General features: G+C 47.5%; 1 protein-coding gene across 2 annotated transcripts in view; it reads left to right on the forward strand.

Annotated features, from left to right (window-relative positions):
• The window catches only part of LOC147430560 (ARM repeat superfamily protein), a 230,405-nt gene that overhangs the window by 178,506 nt on the left and 34,483 nt on the right, over window positions 1–17,416 (forward strand). For both annotated transcript variants that reach the window (XR_015185630.1, XM_086493156.1), the window contains exon 13: window positions 8,111–8,224. Coding sequence is in view for 1 of the 2 variants with exons in the window: in XM_086493156.1 (XP_086349282.1) it covers window positions 8,111–8,224 (114 nt within the window). In the remaining variant the exon portion in view is untranslated. The remainder of the gene's footprint in view (window positions 1–8,110; window positions 8,225–17,416) is intronic.

Consider the following 17,416-nt stretch of genomic DNA (forward strand, 5'->3'; position numbering starts at 1 on the left):
CGTACGGTGGCGTCCCGTCCGGTCAAGGCGTCCGTTGCGTCTGGTGGTTTTTTAGTACTCAAGGCTCAAGCTCACGAGTCATTCTCAAGCTCTCTCATGAGTCATGAGAGATTGCTCAATGGCTCAATGAATCTTGGATAAGCCCAAATTCACCCTTAAAGGAAAGTGCAAGGTATAGACCCATGGTAGTCACCCACAAGACAATATAACCATCAGCTCCATCATGCATAGTATTGACTAAATACCACGACATCCCCACTGTGATAATCAATTGTCTAATTGTCCCAAGTGTAAAATCTAGGGTTAAGAATTGCATGTTTTTATTTTTGAACGTACGTAACCATGTCGTACGACATAAAATTTTCTAGTTCGATGAGTACCGTACGTCTTCGTACGTCACCGTACGAGACCACCCTGTTCACATGTACCTACGGGGGATTAGCATTTACAAGCATTTGCCCGTTTTCGGGTTTGCCGCCTCAAAATTTCCCGACTAGTTGCCCAGTTGACTTTACGGGAGGCCACACGGAAGGTAATGACGCGAACACATTTCATGGCCCAAAATAGCAGTTCCCTAATTTTTAGGAGATGCTTCTGTTGGGCTGCCACTGGTCATCTCACCATCTATCCTCGTTGGGACCGCACCCAAAAGTGCAATGTGGCCCAATTGTCGGATACTTTCTATTGGTAGTCCCGCCTTGACTTTATGCCTTATTGAGTTCACTTCCTAGTATCCACCAACTTGCTAAGTGCGACGAGGGAACCTACATGATCTTGCACTGAGCCTAAACATCCTCTTACTATACGAATTCCAGTGTCGACCACTTTCCGTCTGCGGGTGAAACTACCGTTCACATTGGCCTTACAATGTCTGACCGTTTGCTACTTCAAAAAGAGGGTCTCAAAATAAAACAAAATCATTGGAAAGAAACCAACAACTAAGGTTAGCAGTCGCCACGTCCTCGTGACATAGTTAACAGCTGCCACGTCCTTGTGACAGAATCCATCCGAAACCCTCACCTGGCATCCAATCGGGTTTAGGAGCAGTACCAAGCGAGAAAGCCACTGTCTTTCTCCAGTTGATCAATGCGCCAGATGCACAACAGAAAGTCTCAAGAGCCTGCTCACTCCTGTGAAGGTTGGCCTCCTGGCCATCCAAGTACAAGGTTGAGTCATCTGCAAACTCAGCGTCAAGTACCTCATCTCCCCGAATAGGAAGTGCGAAGCTACGTAAACCAACCTACCGCGACACCAAAAACCTGCTCATCGCCTCAACGTAGAACAGAAAGAGGAAGGGGGCAAGAGGGAAGCCTTGTCTGACCGAACGTGTGAGCATGAAGCGATCACCTCTACCGCCTGACAAAAGTACCTGACTGTGTGCTCGTCTCTACAAAGCTGACACCCCTCTGATCCAGGCATCTAAGAAACCCATCCTACGTAGAGTGCCCTTTATAAAGTCCCAGTCCACTCTGTTGTAGGCCTTCTCAAAATGAAGAAGAAGAATTACCAGATCCTCACCACGGAGCCGCGCTAGGCAGAAGCCTCCCAAAAAGTAAAGATGTTGTCAAGGATACCACGCTCCTTGACAAAACCTGTCTGAGTCCCATGTATAATGCTCTCTAGTAGTGGTTGAATCCTCAAACTCAGAGCCTTGGCAAGAATTTTGTAGTTTGAGTTGAGGATGGTGATGGGGCGCCACTGTTGAATCTCATCCAAGGAGCCACCCTCCTTGGGAATGAGGTAGATTAGGCCCTCACTCATGCTGTCAGGCATCTCTCCTATGTGCAGGATGTACTGAAAAGCACTACAGAGATCTGGGCCAGCAAGTCCTAGTAGTCCAAGAAAAAACTGGGAGTCAAGCCATCATCACCTGGCAGCTACCAGGAGAGTGCACTTAGAGCCGTGTGCAACTCCTCTAGCAGAAGAGGCAGCTCAAGCCTCTCACGCATCTCCTCAGTCACAAGACAAGGCATCTGTGCCCAGACTTGCTCTCTGCATGCATCCTGACGCTCCGACTGAGGCTCTGCAGAGAGTAAATTGTGGTAGAAGTCAGTAGAAACTGCACGCATGTCCTCTGGCTCTGAAGTAGCTGACCCGTCGGGCCTCCTCAACTGAGAGACCTTGGCATGCGTATGCCGAGGTCCCACAGTCTCGAAGAAAGCACTTGTCACTCTGTCACCCACCTAGGTCCACTGAGATGCGTGTCGATGGAAAGCAAACTCATGGCGCCTCTCCTCTGTGCTAACAAGCTCCTGGCGAGCCTGTTGTAACTGCTCCTAACCAAGGACTATGTGGATGCTGCTCTTGCATCCTCTGCAAGGAAGCAACGCCCCGTCGGAGACGTGCTGCTCCTCTCTTGCTTCAGCCAGGCGAGCCAAAGACTCCTGCAGAAATAATCGACTAAGCTGAGCTAGTCCCGAGGTCACTCTGTCAATAGGAGCATCCTGCATGTCTAAGCTCTCTGTCCAAAGAGCCTCCACTCACTCTTTGAGCGTAGAGTCGAGCAAAACCCTCTCAGGGATGCGTAACATCGTGCTCCCCCTCCTCTGCCTATCCTGATTGTGAGGATCACGGGTGCATGGTCCGAGAAGGAAGTCCCTGCCAGAATGCCAACTGTCCCACCCAACTCACAGAAGTGGTCATTAGTGTAGAAGCGATCTATCCGCGATAGATTCACTCCTCCCACTCTGCGGTCCGAACGAGGGAAGGCCAAGTTGTCTGGGGGTCTCACAAAGCTAGAATGCTGCCACACATCCGAAACCCTCAGAGTCATACAAAACCTTTCCCAAGCTGCCAGCTCAACTCCATGCACAGTAGCAGGGCTACCACCAATCCTCCAACATGTTGAAGTCACCCCCTATGCACCATTGCTCTGCCTGCGGTGGCAGAGACTCAACAATCTGTGACCAAAACTCTGCTCGTGCACTCGCCACATTGGGCGCATAGATGTTCAGGAAGCCCACAAGACAAACCTGAACCTGCATAGTGATCCACTGTGCCCTGCCTGGCACAATAATCTCTCTGCCCACAATGGCCTACTCCAAAGAATCCGCAATAGTCATACATACCCCGCTCTGGATGCCTCTAAGTCCAAAAGGAGCTGATCAAAAAGTATCATATCGTCCACGCAAAAGCTGACCACAACGTCTAATGCGGCTCTCACACAGATGGTGCTCCTGTAGCATAAGAATGTCAATCTCTCCTCCCACAAGGCATTGCTGAAGCTCCTGACGTAGTTGGCCCCTCTGATGCTGAAACTGGGGCCCACCTAATCCCTGTACGTTCCATGAGACGATCCTCATGGTGAGGGAGAGAGAACAACTGCGGCAAACAGCTGCTGCTGCAGCAACTAAACGTGCTATCTTCGAGGCTGGCTTGGATAGGGAGTAATCCGCATCCAAACGTCCTCGAGATAAGTGTGACTGCAAAGAGTGCCTAGCCCTAGCCCAAGTAGACCGAGCCGTGCGTAGAGCAACCTCCTCTGTCCAGGAGTCCTCATGTATGTGTACATAGCATGGCGGGCATTGCATATCAACAAAAAAGTAAACCACAATGTGTCTACATCCTACTGCGTCTGGAGGCATCTGAGGACCACACTGAGTGCTAGGTTGTCGCTAAGGCCCCTGCCGTCGTCGACAACGAGTCTGCTGCCAACCCTTCTCCGCTTGAGCCCTAGGCTCGGAGGGTGGCTCGGAGGGTGGCTCTGCCTGTGTGCTCTGTGTCTCTGCCTGCTGTTGCTGGCCACCCTTGAAGACTTGGGCTGGGCCTGTGGTGTAGGTCGGGGCCTCCTCCGTGGACAGGCCTTCGCAAGATGGCCCATCCGTTGACAAATGAAGCACTGATCTGATTCGGGAGGCCCGAATACTCCATGCTCTGTCTAAACCAACCCCCACTCACCCGAGGAAGAGGAAGTAGGATGACCTTTGGGAGAGTATGGGTGTCCCTAATCAGAACGTGAATTGAGGGAATGCCGGCTGCCTTGGCAGCTACTGAGGCTGCCGTGCAAGGTGCCTGTAGGACAATCCCAATCGCTGAGCCTATCTTGGACAAAAGTGGTAGGTACTCCCTCCTCAAACCAGGAAAGCAGACGGAAATGGGTAGGTTTGCCTCCTCTACCAGAACATCCGAAGCAGGGTCTCCACTGTTGAAAGTGGGCTCGAACTACTCAGATGGTCAGGGGGCTCATGGCGATGACCTTGGACGCCATCTCGGAGGTCTCAAACTTGATCTGATAGATGCCTCGTCCGAGGAATTGAACGTCCAAGATTTTGCCCACCTCTGCAAGAAGGCGGGCCTACAGAAGATCACGCAGCTCTCTTCTGCTAGGTCTGGTGCCGAGAATCTTGCAGATGACGGAAGCACCCTGCAGGCGTTCCACCTCTGCGGCTAGGCTCGCTTGCTCTGTCGGTGAGAGAGCAAGTCGAATGGTGGGCTCAGCGGGGTCGAGCGAGGGGGCTTCACTGGAGTTTCTCTGTGGTGGAGCTTGAGCCTCCGCCTGTTTCTGCTGCTATGAAGAAGAAACGAAGGAGCGTCGATGAGCGGAAGGGATCTTGCTGGACCGAGCACATCGAGGGTGCTGGCGGGACCCGTCAAGCAAGAGAGAAAAAGGCGATGGAAAGAAGACGAGTGCAGGTGGTCGAGGCCAAGGGCAGGCAGCAGGCGGGGGGCTGGGTGGCGGCGGGCGGTGACGGGTGGGCAGCGGGCTGTGGGCTGAGAGAGTAGATGGCTGTAGGAGTAGCGGGCAAGGGGAGCGGGAGGGCAATGAGTGTAGCGGCGGGCGGGTGAGGCTGCGGGTGGAGTTGCGGGCAGCAACAGCGCGCGGGGGGCAGGATGAGGGCTGCGTGCAAGAGGAGGATGATATGGAGCTACGCGAGGGCAGGGGGGCAAGGGGCAGTGATGGCGGGAGCGGTGGGTTGGGGGGGGGGGGGGGGGGGGTACGAACAACAGCAGTGAGCTCGTAGCTTGACTATTTGGGCATTAGGCAAACCAAACATATTATACTCAGATTTTGGAACTTTACCTTGAGGCTTTTGGTCTAGCTTCAACTATTTCAAGAGTTCCCGATGATCAACGGGTTGAATTCTGTGCAGCCGGGACTGCACAAGAAGGGAGTTACTCCGCTTCTTTGTCACATATTACCTAGATGGAATAAAGTCACTAATTTCCTTTGTGATTTCAGGGATACTGATGGGCTGACAATATTCTGACTTTATAAAAGTACTTTGAAATGGGAATTTCTGAAATGAATCTGTTATATCTTCTCTCTCATGTGAGTAGTGTTTGAGTGCATGTTTAAAAGACGAAATGACTGCAGCATTTCAGTCTTGTTCTCCTGAGAGATGAGGTGGACATGATAGTAACAAGATTTAGTCAATCAAGACATCTGCGAGTGATCAGTGGGATTTGGATGTGATTGCTAAATACATTACAATGATTATGATTCCCATCCAATATCTGGAAGTGATTCTGATGTGAATGTGATTTGAATGTTCAGTGACTGTCGCTATACAATGGACTGTCCAAAACAACACGCATCTACGTCTATGAGCCCAAGTTAGAGCCAACCTGAATTCATCTTTCCCAACATCGATTTGATAGCAGTTAGCACCATCCCTCAACCGTCACCTTCTACTCATGTGGTGGCCCCGATGGGTGGGAACTAATCAGATCTATAGCCTTTCGAGGTGCTTGTCATCTTCAAATAAAGGATCAATCTGCTTGATAGGGAAGCGAGTGACCGTGATCTGATACCATTGAAACAGGTCATCAGCAGTTGGGAGGCATTGAGTTGTTAAAATTGTAGAAGGGCTGGAATTAAAACAACCTTTTAGAGAAAAGAGATCTCCAATTATATCAGGGTAGAGGCACTATATCGATTGCAGGTGCCTCTAACAACAGGCACTATGGGGGAGAGCTGGAGAGTGACTCTCCTCAGTTAGATGAGTTTGATTATTTAGCAGGTTTTGCATCACCGCAAATGTCACGATATACATGATTTTGCCTTCTTATTTCTCTGTGTTTGGTCCATGGAGATTTACAAAGTTTTCATTGAGGAATGAGCCACTATATGCCAACATGTTTTCCCTGTAACTATCTACTAAAGAATGTTAGATTTTTCGTGTTCTAGAGAAATCACCTATGATCAGATTCAGAGTGTAGACTCTACATGATATCTCTTGCATGAGGGAGGCTGTCTATGATTTCTGACAGGAGCAAACAATGGCGGAGGCCAGCTATTTCATGGATATCAGACGGTCTGCAGACTTGTATGAGAGACAAATTAATGATGCCTTGTTTGAAGTTGGTTTGGTAAGAGAAATGTTCATCTTGGTAACTTCCCTTCGCTTTTGATATGGAGGACAAATGAGTCCCTCCTTCCTCTTTTACACTTAAGTTGTGCGAGAGATTATGGGGTGCTGCATCCAGAGATGATGGAAAGGGCGGATGATTTTGGAGGCTGAGCACAGGGGCTTTACAGTCCCTTGGCCTTATGAGCTACTACAGGATTTTTCTTACAATGGATACTATTTATCATTTTGATAGCTAGCACCGGTCCCACAGTGTCGTTACACTGCCAGAGGCGGAGAGAGCTGGGCAGTTTTGTGTAGGCTTCCTACAGCAAGATAGAGCTTCTTCACCACTTGATGATTTCAGTATCTTATCCTTTGATGTATCATGTGCTTGTATGGGTACCTGATTGCAGATACAAAAGCTTACGGATCGTCAGTAAAGGGATTCCTTCAAAGAGAGTTTTAAATACCAGTGCTCACATAAATAAATTTAGTGTCCAAAAAGCCCATGAGGGCTCACACAGAGAAGCTAGTGTCCCAAGGGTGAGTGTCCAAAAAGCTGAGCGCTAAAAATCTGGCATGCTGGGGTGTGTGTATGTGTGTGTGTTCGCCTCTCTTGACGCCCACATGGTGCCTATCTAAGGGAAACTCTTACACTTGAAGCTCTAATGCTGCCTCTCTCTATGCAACATAGATGTCCAGCGAAACCTTAGAGATTCTTTTTATCATGAGATCTATGGTGCAGTATGCTTAGTTTTTCTATTTGTTAAGTATTTTTCTTTTCGATGAATAGGTATTATAGCTATGTACAAACTGTCATTATAGCTATGCTTGTGTGGAGGGTGCTTAGCTGTACCTGGTTGAGAGCAGGTGATTGTAGGTTGTGATCTAGAAGAAAACACCAGAGCATATCCAATATTGTGAGTGGCCTCCACCATCCTCTGCTTCTTGTGTGGATAGGAGGTTTATGGAGGCAGCATGATGTATCCTATATCCATCACAATGTCGTTAGTTCCGAGTTGGTGCTGTTGACTCTCTAAATAGAATGCACTATGAATTGCACACTGTTAGAATGCACTATGAATTGCACACTGTTATTAGTAAATGAGATCTCCCATACTTGGCTTATACAAACTGACATGTTGTGTTTTGTCTTCTTGGAGTTGAAAGCAAGAGGCCTGGCTTGGCTTTTTAGTCACGTTACATTAATGGATAATTGCTTTATTGCTTTTGTTGCCTACTTTTAAATAGAGATAATGAGGTCACGCAGAAGCAACCACCTTCCCAGACAATATCCTTAGTAAGAAATGCTATCAATCAAGAACAAGAAATTATGTTTCTGTGAGCTGGGTTGTGTAACGAGAACACTGAATGATAATCAAGTGTACAAATTGCAATGGGAGATACAGGGGGTCCTAATCTGGCATGTTTTTCTCCTATAAAATCAATCAACAAACCACGTTGTGTAGTTAAGTTTCGAGAAGCGATGCAAATATAATCTCGAGTACTGTGGGGTCCTTTTTGTTTGTGTTACTTTACATGACATTTAAAAAGTTATCTGAGCCTGTTAATCTTTTCAAAGTCCCAAATTAGGTTGTAAAAGACCTGTCTGCGTTTTTGTTTGTGTTACTTTACATGACATTCATTTACTTATTCCAAATGATGAAGAAACAGAAAAGTTATCTGAGCCTGTTAATCTTTTCAAGGTCCCAAATTAATTTGTAAAAGACCTCTCTCTCTTTTCAGGTCGCAGAAACTTTTTTGGCTGGATTTTTTGATCGTCTTAATTTCTGTTGTTAAAGAACTTTCTTCCTTTTCAGGTTGCAGAAGTCATTTTGGAGTATGAACAACAGTTTGACCTTTCAATTATCATGCAATTGATAAGGGCAATGCATACCACTCAAATCAATGTGACACCCACATTGCTACATCTGGTAAGAAGACTTGCATTAATAAAGCACTTCCTGGGCTTATCTGTAACACTGAGGTCCAATCAACAAGTGATAAAAGTTTTGTGCTTCCTAAGGACTGTTAGGTCACTCTTTCTGTTACTCGTTCCATATGGAACTTACATTAACATTCTTTAATTGTTTATCTTACAAGATTCAGTAACTTGGAGTAGTCACATAGTAAGCAAGATCATGCTGCATTCTGTCTATTGTGAACTATGCACATATCTTGTCTCAAAGTTGATGCTATGACAACTAATGTTGGACAGAAGGCGCTAATATATTGTTCAGCATGGCTTTGCTTGACATTTGTATCAAGGAATAATCTGGCTTCCAACAGTCATTAATCTTGTTTATCTATCTGATTAGTCCTACAATCAGGAGAATAAAATCTTTAGCCTGTGTTGCTATCTTTCTAGGTAATCCCTTTACCCTTTTGCTGCTAGTCTTTGAAAACAGTGATTACTCTCTCTATATGCTCAATTTAGAAAACAAGGACGGAGCTCTTAGCTGGAGCTCTTGCAATATCTCGAGTCGTTCCCTCGTCATTGGGAAGTCGCAAACAAGAAGTCTATCTAATAGACCTGGCCGAAGAAGTGCCGAATCAAACAAGTCTAGACAGCTGTTGATGACAATTCCAATAAACCCACAAAGAGAGAGAGAAATGAAATGAAATGTTATATTAACGTCTTCAAAAGGCCAGAATGACCTATGAGACCAAACTGATACAAAAGTGGTGAATCTGTTACAATGTCTAGGTACCTTAGTACTGAAGTACTAAGTGTGAAAAGTGTGAAATTTAAATGTGAAACTAAATACAAAGTATTAAATAAACTTCTTAGGATCATTCTGGGTGTCTAGCTAGAATGCTTCTAATCCTTTGTTGTAGTCTCCTCCGGTGAAGTGTGCTTCTGCATCTTGGTCGTGGTCGTCTCGATTTCCTAAGCTCGATTGCTCTGTCAATTAGGGTGCCTTTGGTATGATTGTGGGTACTCCTTTGTGTTGGCTGCTGGCCTCTTGCTTCCCCTTCCACTCCTGCTTCTCTCGATCCGAAGAAGTCTGTGATCTGCCTCTGAGGCTGTAGTGCTCTTTGTCTTCTCATTAGATTATCCGTGTGCCGATGTAGTTCCAGTAGGTACAAGCCTAAGCATCTTTGATCTTGGTATTGCATGATTCTATCTAGAGGTCCAAAGCCCTCTTTAAAGAGGCAGTGAAAATGCCCACGTATCTCGTAGTATACTGTGCAGTGGCATATATAGTGTAATTCTGTCTCCGGCTCCATTCCGCATAACTTGCAAATTCTGCTCTCAGGTGGGATTCCCCTAAATCTGCCAAATTCAATTTCCAACTGGTGTGAGGATGTACGAATCTGACGAATAGCACATCTCACCCCATGAGACAGGTGGGTATCCATGTAACTCGGGCGAATCACAAATCCATCTTCAGATAGTTGTAGGAAGTTTTCTTTGTAGTCGGCCATCTTCGTGCCCAATTCTTGTGTAGGGTCTACCCATGTCCTCTTAGTATCCAATTGTATAAGATCGTGTCAGAGAGAGAGAGAGAGAGAGAGAGAGAGAAATGAAATGAAATGATATATTAACGTCTTCAAAAGGCCAAAATGACCTATGAGACCATCAGATACAAAGTGGTGAATCTAATACAATGTCTGAAGTGCAAGTACAAAAAGTACTGAAAGTAAAAATGAAAACTGAAATGAAGTGTGAAATGTGAGATGTGAAAATGTAGAATAGGCCCTCAATGACAATCTGGGTGTCGTGCTAGAATGCCTCTGATCCTCTACTGGAGTCTCCGTCGATGTAGTGTGCTCCTATGTCTCGGTCGTGGTCGTCTCGATCTCCCGAGCTCAATCGCCCTGTCAATGAGGGTGCCTCTCGTATGAATGCGGGTACAACCCTGTGCTGGTGGTTGGTCTCTTGGCTCCCTCGATCCAAAGAAATCTGTGATCTGTCTCTGCGACTGTCGTACTCCATGTCTCCCCAACAGACTGTCTCTATGTCGGTGTAGCTCAAGTAGATATAAGCCAAGGCATCTCTGGTCCTGATACCTCATGACTCTATCTAGGGGTCCAAAACCCTCCCTGAATAAGCAATGGAAGCGCCCTCGTATCTCATAATACACAGCGCAGTGGCATATGTAGTGTAGCTCTGTCTCTGGCTCTCTACCGCATAGTTGACATATCCTAGACTCTGGTTGTATCCCTCTGAATCTACCCGTCTCAATCTCCAGCTGGTGTGAGGATGTGCGAATCTGACCAATAGCACATCGCAGACCATGAGATAAATGAGTGTCCATGTAGTTCGGACGAGTCACAAACCCATCCCCTGAAAGTTGGAGAAGGTGCTCTTTGTAGAAAGCCATCTTCGTGCCCAACTCCTGTATCGGCTCTACCCATGTCCTCTTGGTGTCCAACTGTATAAGATTCTGACGAATGAGTCTCGTGATCTCCGTCCGTGTGACTGGCAGGAAGGGTGCATCCAGGGAATACTGAAAGGGAGGCAATCTATCCATGCTGAGACTATGCCTCTGAAACCATGAGGTCATCTGTGCATACCAGCATGATGCATCTCCCTGCATCGCTAACTGTCTAGAGGACTCAAGAGCCAGTCTAGTATATCTGCCTCTATGTGTATCCCATAGATTGTGCATAAAGGACACTGATCTGGTAAGAGCCTCAATCTCTATAGGAGGGGCGGCTACCTCCGCTCGAATAATCGCATGTGGTACCGAGGCCTTGGCTCTAATTATCCGGGATATCATAAATACCAAGGGTCTCTCCATGTTCCTCCAACTGTCATGATTCACAGATGGTCCCCAAACTTGGACCCCATAAAGCATAGCTGAAGCAACCAAAGTATCAAAGAGCCATAGTTTTGTTCGTGGTTCTTGAAACTGAACCTGCGAACACATCCTCTCTAGCCCTCCTAACGCCGCATAGGCTCTGGATAGTCTAGTCTCTGTTGCTCTCCTCAGGGTAAACCTCGGTCCCGTGAATACCACCCCCAGATATGTATATTCATCTATGTACTCCATAGCGTCCTGGCCATATACGAGTGTAGGTGCCGATCTCTTGACCCACTGTGGTGTGGTGTTAAACACCATAACCTTGGTTTTACCAAGGTTCACAGACAATCCACTATCCTCTGCAAAGTTGTGCAATGCATCCAAATGTCTTTGCATGCCCTCTGGCGACTCTGACATTAACACAATATCATCCGCATATAATAATAAAGGGATCCATGTCCCTGCCAGCTGAGCGCCTCTGTCACCCTCTCTGTCAATGTAATCAGAGACCTCATCTACATACATACCAAAAAGTGTAGGGGACAAAGGACACCCCTGTTTCACTCCAATAGTGGAATGAACAATGTCAGAAATCCCCTCAGGAGTGCGTACCTGGCCAGTCACTGAGTTGTATAAAGCCATGATCCCCCATATGATCTCTGTGGGTACTCCCAACTTCAGTAGCCTGTGCATCAATCTGGCCCTCGGCACTGTGTCAAATGCCTTGCGGAAGTCCACAAAGCAACAATACATCCGTCTCCCATGTGCCCGACCCTCCTCAATAATGGCTCTGAGTGTAAGAATATGGTCCAAAGTGGAGAAACCCCTCCTGAATCCAGCCTGATCTGCTGCTCGTATGCCCTCATTTTCTGCCCATTTACTCAGTTGTTGTTCAAGAATGGATGCATACAACCGTGCCAATGTGTGCCCTATCATAATAGTACGGTAGTTCCTTGGTACCGTGGGGTCCCCTGCCTTGAAAAGAGGTACAATAGTAGATAATCTCCAGGACTCGGGTAGTCCATCACACATGACACGGTTAAACAACCGCGCAAGAACCTCTGACAGTAAATCTCTAGCATGTATCAAGTGCTCTACCACCAAACCATCATGATCATATGCTCTCCTAGTCCTCATCCTGTCAAGGGCGTTCTTCACCATCTCAGTGGTAAAGAAGGTACTAGTGGCTGGACATGGCTCTAGAGGGTCTGGTAATGGTGGTTGCCCAGGTACTGTATATAATGATGCTGCATATTGACCCCAAATCTCGGGAGAGGTAATCACTGGAGGAGGTGAGTGCTCATTGAAGAGACGCCAGGCCTCACCTGAATCTCGGCTCAAAAAGAGCCGATACAAATCACGTTCCATCTGGGCTAAAAAGGCCTGCTTCTTCCGTCGCACTAAACGCCGAAGGGCAATCCGAGACTGTCTATATGTAATGACTCCAAGTATAAGCTCGCTCTGAATCTGAACTCTCATCTCTCTGCACTCCTCATCATACCAACTATTCTGAGGCATGTTCCCAGAACGTCTTCTCTGATCTGGTTGAGTGTGTGGGTATGCCTCTGCTGCTGCCCCATGCAAAATCTCCGTCAATAAAGTGGTGATCTCCTCTATTGTATATACTGGCTCGTCTGCCCCCATCCGTCTGTAAATCTCTTCCACATAGACTGAATCCGTCTCTGGTGTAAAAGTATACCGTGTGTGTGCAATCCTTCGTGGTGTCTAAGAGACACTATACTGGAAAGAGACTGAAAAAGTCAGGAGAGCATGGTCCACTGCTACTCCAAGAGGCCTAGGGCCCACACTGAGATCTTGAATATGAGAGATGAAGCTCGGTGAAGTCATGACATAGTCCACTGTACTGGCCCCATGTCTGTGTGGAAAGCATGTGAATCCCCCAGACGAAGGAAAAATCTCTAGACCATTAAGTATGGCCAGACCATGCATAGTTGTCATCTCCATGAGATATCTCCCATACTCTGTGTGCTCTTTATCCTGTGAGTGTCTGTCAAGTCCCATCTCCGATATATCCATCTCTCTAAGCATCTCCTCCGAGGTATCATAAAATACCGTTTGGGAGTTGGCCGTCCTGGCATTAAAGTCTCCCAAGAGAATGATATCTCCATCTCTAGAGAACTCCCATATGTCAGCATCAAGTATAGAGAAAGGGGATTGCCCTCTAGGTGAGGTATAGACTGATGTGCTAGGGGGAAAGTAACATATAGCAATGTATAAGAATCTGCTTGTCTCAGCTCTCAGTCTCACCCACATGTATCTCACCTGGTCATCTCTCCGGACAATCTGTAATAGCGGCTGCAACTCTTCCTTGAATAAGACTGCTACCCCTCCTGAACCTCGACTTCCATGCTGGGATCTAGCGTCTGGCCGACAAGCTGTCTCCCATAAATAGCCAGCCACACTTGGCATCAACTGTCCAGATTTTTGATGCGTCTCCGAGTAAAAGACAATGTCTCTATTTCTGAAGCTATCTTCAAAGGCACCCACATCCAGCCTATATGATCCATTACAATTCCATGCCGCCATCCGGAGTGTGGTCCCATATGTCTCGCACCGTCATGCTGTGCGTTTTTCCAAAACCACTACTCTCCCTCCTCTGTAAAAGGCAATTTTTCCCTTCTCCCTTGCTGTCTTGATCTCTGGCATCAACTCTTGCATATGTGCTATTTGTGCTAAAGTAAGGTCATCCCCCATAAATATTCCAGTTTTCTTAAGTGCTGGTCTCTTCTTCAGGAATTCCTTCCTTGTTTCCAAAGTCGGGAAACGCAAAATAAGTGCTTTCTCTTTGACGTTTCCCTTCTCATCCACTCCCTTCTTTCCTACTCTCCAAGCACCTGTGTGCATAGGTTCCGGGATGCCCATGCGCTGCAAGAGTTCCTTCACTTCGTCTTCTACATTTTCGGTGTCTTTGATACCAGTAATACGCACATGGAGGGCTCTAGTCCTCCTCTTCTGTTCCTCCTCAATGGTCATATTGATGATGGTAGAAGTCTGTGCGGCTTCTGGCATCCGGGCCTTTCCTTTCTTTGCACCTTCAATCTATTTTTCTGCTTCGTCAACTTTATCCTGTGTTTTAGAAAGGCGCTCCGCCCATGAGGAAGCCTCTTTCGAGTTTAGTTCTTCCCCTTCGCGCAGAGTTTTCACCTGCTCCTTAATATCTTCGAGCTCTTTTAACATCGAGGGCTGATTTCCCCCTTCCGTTTTGGGCATAATTTTGCACGCTGCAAGTTCCCCTTTAAGCTCTTCAATCACTGCATCTTTTTCCTTCATGCACTTTTCCACATTGGTTTTCCAAGATTCAAAGCTTGCAATTGCCTCATCCAACTTTTTCTGCATAATACATTCCATTACATTCACTTCTGCCCGCATTAGAGCCTGCATCTCCCCCTTCACAGATAAATACATCTCATCATGCTTACCAAGCATCGCTTTATCGAATTCTTTCCTCATATCTGCATACATAGAATTCTTATAACTCTCTGCGTTTGCGTACATCTCTTTCCTGATGTCATCTCTCATAAAGCTAAGCTCAGATTTAATCATCACTTGAACCCTCTCCATCATTAAATCATCTTGGATTCTGACGGTTTTCCCTGCCCGCAATGAGCTTGGCGAGAGTATGCTATCTCTGTTCCTCCGCTTGAATGTCGCTTTCATTTTTTGTGGCGTGGTGAAGCCACTTGCATCACCATCCTCGACTGGTTGGTCCATTCGAGAGAGAAGAACAAAGCGAGCACTGAGTCAAGGCCCTCACCAGCTGAGGTCTAGCCTCCGCCCTGGTTGGCCTTGCCCTCGTCACCAAGTCCTCGCCCTCGTCCTGGCTGACTTGAGAGAGAGAGAGAGAGAGAGAGAGAGAGAGAGAGAATGAAATGAAATGTTATAATAACGTCTTCAAAAGGCGAAAGTGACCTATGAGACCAGAAAGTTACAATGTGGTGGATCTGATACAAAGTCAGAGTAACAAAAAATGACAAAATAAAATACTATGGAATCCTAAACCACTAGGTGTGAGCTAAGCAGCTATGTGGGATGGCTAAATCACAAAAGATCCAGCATTGGTCGTTGGCGGATCTCATCAATCTCCTCCATGGTCAATAGCCTGACCGGGCGTCGTGCATGTCGGGCCAAAGTGATCCGAATCCTCTGATGCAGCCTCCGTCGATGCTGTGTAGTCCTCCGTAGTTGTTGGCGTCTGGATCTCGGTCGCTCGGTCGATCAGTGTGTCTCTAGTGTGAGACGACGAGCTCTCCTGTGGCAGTAGCTCCTCTGGGTGCCCATTGTCTGCTCTAAAGAAGTCTGTGATCCTTCTCTGAGACTGGCTAGCCTCTCCTCTCATCAAGCTCTCTCTGTGTGTGCGCAGCTCAAGCAAAAACAGACCCAAGTATCTCTGATCCTTGTACTGCATGACTCTGGAGAGTGGTCTGAAACCCTCTCTGAACAAGCAGTGGAAGCGGCCACGTATCTCGTAGTAGACGGGGCAGTGGCATGTGTAGTGCAACTCTGTCTCAGGCTCCATGTCACACAGGAGGCATGTCTTGGCCTCTGCCGGTACTCCACTGTATCTCCTAGTCTCGATCCGCAGCTGGTGTAAGGATGTCCGTATCTGGCCAATAGCACATCGTATCCCTTTAGACAAGTGGGTGTCCATGTATCTGGGCCTCGTCACAAAACCGTCCTCTGTAAGCTGGAGAGGATGCTCTCTGTAGAAAGCCATCTTCGTGCCCAACTCTTGTGCTGGCTGTATCCATGTCCTCCTGGTGTCTAGCTGAGTCCGGTCCTGGCGGATGAGCCTGGTGATCTCGGATTGTGTAAGAGTCAGAGAGGGTGCATCCAGTGAGTACTGGAGGGGGGGCAATCTGTCTATGCTGAACGCATGCGCTTGGAACCATGACGTCATCTCCCCATACCAACATGCTGTATCTCCCTGCATGGCTAACTGTCGAGAGGACTCAAGTGCAAGGCGGGCATATCTGTCTCTGGGAAGTTCCCACATGCGGTGTATGGAGGAGACGGATCTGGTGAGCGCCTCCACTACTAGTGGGGGGGCAGCTAGTTCTGCCCGGATAATGGCACGCGGCACTGAAGCCTTGGCGCTAATGAGCCGCGAGATCATAGAGACTAGTGGCTTCTCCATGTCCCCCCATCCATCAGTGCGACCTGTCCTCCCGTGATGGTCCAATGAAGGTCACCAAATCTCAGCTCCATAGAGTAGTGCAGAAGCCACCAAAGTATCAAAGAGCCATAGCTTTGTCCGAGGCTTTTGAAACTGAACATGTGAACACATCCTCTCCAATATACCCAATGCTGCATGGGCTCTGGTCAGTCTACTCTGCTGCTCTCCTCAATGAAAATGCTGGTCCACTGAAAACCACTCCAAGGTAAGTGTAAGCATCTGTATACTCCACCATCTCCTGGCCGTATGTGAATGCGGGTGCCGACCTCCCGACCCACTGTGGGGTGGTATTAAATACCATGACCATGGTTTTACCAAGGTTGACAGACAAACCACTTTCATGGGCGAACCTATGCAAAGCATCCAAGTGACACTGCATTTCCTCCGGAGAGTCGGAGATCAACACAATATCATCAGCATATAACAATAGTGGAGTCCATGTCCTTGCGAGTTGGGCACATCTATCACCATCTCTCTCAATGTAGTCTGAAATCTCATCCATATACATACCAAATAGAGTAGGGGAGAGCGGGCAGCCCTGCTTCACCCCAATAGTTGAGTGAACCGCTGTGGATAGGCCCTCCGAGGTGCGTACATGCCCCAGTACTGACCTGTATAATGCCATGACTCCCCAAATGAGCTATGTGGGTACTCCTGTAATCTTCGCATCAATCTAGCTCTGGTACTGTGTCAAATGCTTTGCGGAAGTCCACAAAGCTACAATAGATCCGTCTCCGATGTGATCTGCCCTCCTCAATGATGGCTATAAGTGTCAAGATATGGTCAAGAGTAGAAAAACCTCTCCTGAACCGTGCCTGCCCGGCTGCACGTATCCTCTCTCTCTCTTCCCATCTGCTCAGCTGCTGCTCAAGGATGGATGCGCACAACCGTGTCAATGTGTTCATGCTAGTGCGATAATTCCCAGGCTCCATAGAGTCTCCTGACTTGAAGAAGGTACAATAGTAGATAGGCTCTAGGTATCAGGCAAGCCCTCACACATGGCACGGTTAAACATAAATGCATGCATTAGGTGCTCAGCCACTAAGCCATCATGATCATATGCTCTCCCAGCCCTCATCCTGTCATTGGCCTTCCTCACCATCTCAGCGTTGACAAAAGCACACGTGTGGGGACATGGATCGGGGGGGTCGGGAAGGGGCGGTTGTCCAGGAACTGTGTAT

Source organism: Adiantum capillus-veneris, chromosome 21 (assembly GCF_014529385.1).
Source record: "Adiantum capillus-veneris isolate H3 chromosome 21, ASM1452938v2, whole genome shotgun sequence".
NCBI lineage: Eukaryota > Viridiplantae > Streptophyta > Polypodiopsida > Polypodiales > Pteridaceae > Adiantum > Adiantum capillus-veneris.